This window comes from Haplochromis burtoni, unplaced genomic scaffold (assembly GCF_018398535.1).
Source record: "Haplochromis burtoni strain Fernald_Lab_line unplaced genomic scaffold, NCSU_Asbu1 Contig_480, whole genome shotgun sequence".
Taxonomy (NCBI): domain Eukaryota; kingdom Metazoa; phylum Chordata; class Actinopteri; order Cichliformes; family Cichlidae; genus Haplochromis; species Haplochromis burtoni.
This window is the reverse complement of record NW_024582841.1, coordinates 95,435-102,738: the sequence shown is the minus strand read 5'-3', so window position 1 is coordinate 102,738 and position 7,304 is coordinate 95,435. Positions and strand designations below refer to the sequence as shown.

General features: G+C 41.7%; 2 protein-coding genes across 3 annotated transcripts in view; one reads left to right on the top strand and one right to left on the bottom strand.

Moving 5' to 3' along the window:
- LOC102297995 (zinc finger protein 99) overlaps positions 1-7,304 on the bottom strand; it is a gene marked incomplete at both ends in the record, with an annotated part of 370,247 nt that overhangs the window by 322,134 nt on the left and 40,809 nt on the right.
- The window catches only part of LOC102297373 (gastrula zinc finger protein XlCGF46.1), a 21,602-nt gene continuing 15,218 nt past the window's right edge, over positions 921-7,304 (top strand). Inside the window, exons 1-3 of one of the 2 annotated variants that reach the window (XM_005946549.2) lie at positions 921-1,139; positions 4,123-4,253; positions 5,102-6,301. In XM_005946549.2, the coding sequence (XP_005946611.1) occupies positions 1,100-1,139; positions 4,123-4,253; positions 5,102-6,301 (1,371 nt within the window). In that variant the 5' untranslated portion in view covers positions 921-1,099. Of the gene's footprint in view, positions 1,475-4,122; positions 4,254-5,101; positions 6,302-7,304 lie in introns of both variants that reach the window. The other variant, XM_042213782.1, reaches the window with a different exon arrangement.

The window sequence follows — 7,304 nt, the reverse complement described above, 5'->3', positions numbered from 1 at the left end:
ACAAACAGGACTTTAATATCACCAACCATTCCCATGTTATTACGCTGTATCCATATAAATGGCCCACCCTGTGCACTCACTAAACCAGAGTCCGCATTCATCTATGTGTATTTGTCTCCATCTAGTGGACGACTGGATTTATTATAAACAGTTCACCCCTTTACCTTCAAGTACAGGCTAGTACACTGAGGTGAAATGAGAAGAAACACAAACTTTCTATTAAAATATTCACGGAAGAAGGAAAAACAACTCACAATTAACAACAAACAAATAAATCTCTGTGTCCAGTTACCATTCGTTCAGTTTTCAGGGTTAAGGTGGGGAGAAATTCACACAGACTGAAGTAAATAAGAAATCTCTAATCATGCTGTTATCATCTTCAGTGCCATGGAGGTCCCTGCGTGCTGGCGACACTGCATGAGAGCACAGTTATGACTGCATGCATGCTATTACATGTGTGGGACCGATTTCATTCAAACGCAACATAAAGTGAAGTAGCGTCACTTTTCACTTTATGGAAAATTTCGAGGTTTTCTTCGGAATTTTACGCCCACCTCCTGCCCCAGCCCCTTATTGATTCATTTATTCATTCATTCGTTGATTCGCTCGCCATAAACACCACTATACAATTATGAAAAGGTAAGGCGAGCCCAGTCTCTGGCTTTATCCTTCCAAATTTAATCTCGAAAACTTTGACAGTTTTTTTCCTCGTTTTTAATATGTATATATATATAAAAGTGTATATATATGAAGTAGTCATAACCCGCTATCATAAATAAATAAAGTTATTATATTTTTCCCCATCAGCTCGTTTGATTTATGTCTTGAACCTTCGGACAGGTAGAGGCTGCCTGCTGTACTGGCTGAATTGTGCTCAGTACTGGAATCAGCTGTAACCGGATGTGAGTGTTTCTGTGACTTCCTGTTAGGCTGAAGGATCCTGGAAAGTGTCCGAGATTCCTGCAGCTGTGTGTCCGCCATAGACTGCAGGCCCTTCAAGCACACACACGCAGTCTGCCCGCTCGTCTCCGCCGCTTTGAGACACACTTCATCCCGGCGGGTCTGATCTGAACACCGGGGAAAGTGCTGGAGCTTCATCATGGAGCTGGTCTCGGTTTATGGTCTGGGGTCTTCTGAAGGTAACCGAGCTGACGTTAGTCTGGATCCGGTGTGGCTTCAGTTCGGCTCCTTATCTCTTTCGCGGTGCTTCTTTCCTCGGTGCCTCCTGACAGTTTGACCCGACTAAGAGGAAACGAGCAGCCGAAGCACAGCAGCTGTTTTGTGGCTGGACTTAGCTTAGCCTGTTAGCAGAGGCTGAAGGTCATTGCTGACCGCTGGACTGAGTTACTGTGATAACCTGTTTCCAGCAGTCGTGCAACTCACACACTGATCACCTCAGAGAGGCATCAGAGCTGCTGCTCACATCCAAACAAACACATCACTGACATACCCAGCTCACTGCTGCAGGACAAAGGTGTGTGTGTGTGTGTGTGTGTGTGTGTGTGTGTGTGTGTGTGTGTGTGTGTGTGTGTGTGTGTGTGTGTGTGTGTTACACTGTTTACAAGATTTAGTTTGTAATTGTAACAATCAGATTATGTAAGATGTATCGATCTGTTCAGTAATATATGGTAATGGTAAATGGCCTGTATTTGTATAGCGCTTTACTCAGTCCCTAAGGACCCCAAAGCGCTTTACACTACATTCAGTCATTATTTATTTATTAACCTTTATTTAACCAGGAAGATCCCATTGAGATTAAAAACCTCTTTTTCAAGGGAGACCTGGTCAAGATAGGCAGCAGCAGATGTCTCACAGTTACAGAAATTACTCAAACACAGGCAGCAACAACACACATGCAACAATAAGTGAAAGAATACAAATAAAATAAAAAATAAAATTCAAATAAAAATAAAAGTCAGTTAAAATGACAATCAATCTAATTGAAACAGTTGCGTGTTATGGACTCGGCCTCAAGGATTCGTAGCTTAGATTTATCTAAGCTACCCATTCACACAGGTTATGGCAAGCTACATTGTTTTATTAATATATATATATATATATATATTCCCTTTGATGAACTCACACATTCAGAAACTGATCATTTAGTCACAAACATATACACCTCACACCTGGCAGTAAGGTAAATTACACACACTTAACAGCCTGGTACGTCTCCATAGCTTTTGAAACTCCTGCATAATCACAATCAGCAAGTGTTTCACTTAGGTGGTCATGATTGTGATATCCTGAGTGAATTTCAGCCGATGAAGAATACAGACATTAAATTCTTCTCCAGTGTTTCAGTGAAATGCAAACCAAGCCACACTGGATTTAAGGCCACCAGTTTCCCTAATCTTCATAAAGACTCAGGCTTCTCATAGTTTTTATAGTCAGGGTCACTGAGTGTCTCGAGTCCATCTACAGTTGTTGTCTTTCATCAGTGATGCTTTTTGAAAGTACTGTGGCGTCAGTGTATGTGTTCTGTTTTAATGTGTGAGTTCTTACAGATCTGCACTGTTATGGTTAGAAAAATGGTTCATCAGCCTGTTGGAGAGCTGTGTGTGTCTGGGGTCACGCCCTCACCATTTCCTGCACAGACTTCAGAAAATGCCCGTCCTTAGTGTTGTACACCTGTGGTGGTGAAGCCATAATGGCTCTGTTGGCATCTTTGTATCACTGAAGATGTTGGTATCTGTTTAATGTCATTAGCCCAGGGAAATCCAGGCCTTGCTTTACTCTTCCAAACAACGCCTTAGTGCCTGGACATGTTGTGTTATGCCCTTTTTTTTTTTTTTTTACCCCTAAAACAGCCTCTACTGATTCACACTGTCTTTGGGTAACATTTATGAATTTTTTGGAGGTTTTTCATATTTCATCAGGACAGGGCTGGACTGGTCCCTGGAGGCCCACCATGATCACTAATATGTATTTTTGTGTGTATGTGTATTGTGCATACACATGTTTCATTTTATTTGATTATTGATATAGAGTTAAAGTTTTAATCAGGTTGGTGCATGGTTCATGGCTAATGCTTGCTACAGCAGCCTCTTGTGAATGTGAGAGCTTTGTGTCATTTGTTGTTGGTACTGCTGTTGACGATGCAGCTGCAAACATGTCGGTTAATTTGATGCTTTTACTTCATTTAGTTTCATTTTCTCTCTTAGCTTTTCAGCTCCATCTTTTTTTTTTCTTTGTCCATCTGTATCAAACACTTCTTCAACACTAGTCTCTGTTCTACAAGGTGCACCACTCTACAGGGAAGGTAGGGTGACCGGTCACGTTCAGAAATTTGATTGGGCAATCCAGTGTCAGTAATCAAAAAGGAATCAATAGGCTACTGTCGGTGCTTGTAGGGCCGATGCGCAGCAGGCTTTCAGGCCAGACTGTAGCGTGTATGATTATGACAAAGAAAAAAAAATAACATCCACCAATCGGCCCACGAGTGTGTCCCGATTCAGGATGTATGAAATGCATGTCGGATGCTAACTGGTGACTCAGACGTCTCCCAGTGTTTCAGAACTAAATCAAGTAAAACTAAAAGCAGAATTTTTTTTTCATTCAGAAACAAAATTGACATATTCCTTAAGTTCATAAAGTTATTAGTTACTATAACTTAGGACTGGTTCTTAAATAGATCAGAAATATGTAATCTGAGTATTCAAAGCACTTTCAACAACATGTCTCACACATTAATACAAACACTGGAAGCATCAGGAGCAACTTGGGATTCAGTATTTTGCCAAAGGTTGTTGGTTCGAAAAAGCCAGGGATCGAACCAACAACCTTCCAATTAGCAGATAAGCTGATCTACGTCATGCTGATAAAGTGAAATAACATTAATCGAGCTGAGAACATGTCCCTTCTAACTTCTACTTTATATTTAACCTATCTCGTTCAGTGCCTGCTATTAGTTCAGATTTTATTTTTTGATGTTAGTGGTCTGCACTCACTCTTTTCCTGACTTTTAACTTCATGATCAAACCTGTTTGGGTTCATTTGAATGAGTCGTAACTGAATTAAACGGAGTTCAAACTGATTGTTGGCTTTAAATCTGGTTTCAGTCTCCTGTTTGGTTAGAAGTGAAAATCAAGGGTAGCCTAATAAAGATCTGTTTGATCTCAGGAAAAGATGAGTCTGACAGAGGAGAAGAAGAAGAAGAGGAATCCGATAGAGAAGAAGAAGAGGAGTCTGACAGAGGAGGAATGGAAGAAGAGGAGGACTGTGAGCCACTGTGTGGGGATCCATCAGAGCAGGTAAGAAAAGTTTCACAGTAACATTTTATTGTTTGAACTGTCTGCTCTTGCCCTTTAAAACATATCCTCAAATCAAAATTCAATAAAGGAAAACAAATCTGAATAAAAATGGTTTAATACCTGCAGACAAACGGTTCACCTTGGACAGGTCGCCAGTCTGTGGCAAGGTTTCTAATAATCTTATTCAACCCAGGACCCAGTGTGTTCCTCCTGGTGAACGTCAGTGCCCGGCCTTAGGTGGTGAGAGCATGCAGGCATTTCCTGGAGGATGAAGGAATTGATACGACTGACTGGCTCCAACGCTCTCCTGACAGACTCCAACAGAGCACATCTGGGGCGTTATGTTTCGTTTATGTTGCACCTCAGACTGTGCAGGCGCTGATGCCATGGGCTAGATCTTGCAGGAGTTCCCCCGGGACACCATCCATTATCTCATTAGGAGCCTGCCCCGACACTGTCAACCATGCATACAAGCACGTGTGGTCCGTACCAACTGCTGAGTACCATTCTGCATTGTCAGCAAAATGGACCAGCCTTCCACATCATTGTTTCACTTTGATTTCCAGGGTGTCTTTGAATTTAGTCCTTTGTAGGTTGATCATTTTTATTTCAATCAAATGATGTGGCATCCTTTCATTCTTAGCACATTACCCAGTTCCTGTCAGTGTCGATATGAGCAGGATTTTTTCCCCTTCGACATCTGATCTGTTTATTTATCTGAGAACTCTTAACACAACAGCAGATTCTTGAATTTATTTAAACTTCAGTAACTTAAAGACTTTGTAGTGTAAGTTTGCTCCATCTCTGCATTTCACTTACTGCCTGCTTTTTGTTTTTGTTTACTGCAGGAGGAAAAAGATGAAGATGGGTCAAAACCTGACTCCTATCAGGAAGCTGACAAGTCCTTCACAGCAACAGGAAGTGGAGATAAATCTCACAGATGTGACGTGTGTGGAAAAACCTTTGCTCGGATCGGGCATTTTAAAACACATCAGCTGATCCACACGGGCGTTAAGCAGTTCATATGTGAGCAGTGTGGAAAGTCTTTCACTCGAATGGGTCAGTTAAAAGCACATCAGGTGATCCACACGGGTATTAAACTGTTCAGCTGCGACCTGTGTGACAAGTCTTTTTATCGAATGGACAACTTAAAAGCACATCGACTTCTCCACAGTGGGCTGAAACCATACAAGTGTGATGAGTGTGGGAAGAATTTTCCCACCACAAAACATCTCAGGACCCACAAATACATCCACACAGAAGTTAGGCCATTCAGCTGTGATCAGTGTGGAAAGGCTTTTAAATTCATGGGGGAGCTAAAAAGACACCATCTCATCCACACGGGGGTTAAAGCATTCAGCTGTGATGAGTGTGGGAAGGCCTTTACCCGGATGGGCGAGTTAAAAGCTCATAAACTGATCCACACTGGAATCAAACTCTTCAGATGTGACCTGTGTGGAAAGTCTTTTATCCGGTTGGATCACTTAAAAACTCATCAGCTGATCCACACTGGAGTTAAGCTGTTCAGCTGTGATTTGTGTGGGAAGTCTTTTACTCGAATGGACAACTTAAAGACACATCAGCTCACTCACAGCGGACTTAAACCCTACAGGTGTGATCAGTGTGGGAAGGATTTCACTTGTAAGGGAAACCTGGTTACCCATCAGCGCACCCACTCTGGAAGTAAACCATATAACTGTGACTTCTGTGGAAAAGCTTTCAGCCTGCAAAAGACCCTAAGAACACACCAACGCATGCACACCGGGGAGGACGTGTACTGCTGTGAGCAGTGTGGGAAACCGTTTGTGCAGTACTCCCACTTAAAAGCCCACGAAATTACCCATACTGGCGATAGACCACACCGCTGTGACGAGTGTGGGAAAGCCTACAGACGCATTAGTGATCTGAGAGTCCACCAGAGAAACCACACTGGGGAGAGACCATACAAGTGTGACCAGTGTGAAAAGACGTTTAAGTCTTCGGATGTCCTAAAACGACACCAACAGATCCACACCAGGGAGAGGCCGTTCAAGTGCAGTCAGTGTAAGGTAAGTTTAGTTAGTGCAGTTTCAATTTGGGAATGTTCAAAACAAGAAAGTAATTAGATCTAAATAACTCAGAACACAGCCATTATTGCCTAAATAATGTGAGTACACCTCTAAGTGAAAATGTCCAAATTGTGCCCAATTACCCATTTCCCTCCCTGTTGTCATGTGACACATTAGCTTTAAAAGGTATCAGGTGCAAATGAAAACAGGTGTTTGAATTTGATGTTATTGCTTTCATACTCTCTCATACTGGTCACTGGAAGTTTAACATGCCACATCATAGGAAAGTATTCTCTGAGGATATAAAAAAATAATTATTACCCTACATAAAGATGGGCTAGGCCAGTGGTTCTAAAACTTTTCAGAATGAGTACCACCTCATAAAATATATGGCTCCTAAAGTACCACCAAAGTTACATTACATTAGTATAAGCTTTTACCGTGTTTTAGACTTTGAAACAAAGTTGATGTCAACAGTAGTACCAGCTGCCTCAAACACAATGGTGGTGTGCACTTCAGCATCGTTATTACTGTGAACTGAAATTTACTCAGCTTTAATCTTTGAACAGATATTGATGCCAGAGTTTTAGGTGTTTTGCTGAAAATCATAGTAACATAGTTTGTACTAGAGATGGACCGATCGGATATTACATATTGGTATCGGTCCGATACTGATCTAAATTACTGAATTACTAAATTACTAAAATTGTAATCTCATCCATTAAATATCACAAAAGCACTTCACAAAACTTGCAACATAGCGTAAGTCAGCTCATAACCGTAGAACGTCGGAGCAGCATGCGTTATGTGATAGAGCGGGTGTGGCATGTGAGACCTTTTGGTGGTGTGGTGGAGCATTTGGAGCCTCGCTACAAGGCATTTCATCTCCGAGAAAGTTGTAAGTTCATCTCTGAATGTTTGTAAAGTACGTTAAGCTTAACAACCGATATACAGTGGGGCAAAAAAGTATTTAGTCAGCCACCGATTGTGCAAGTTCCCCCAC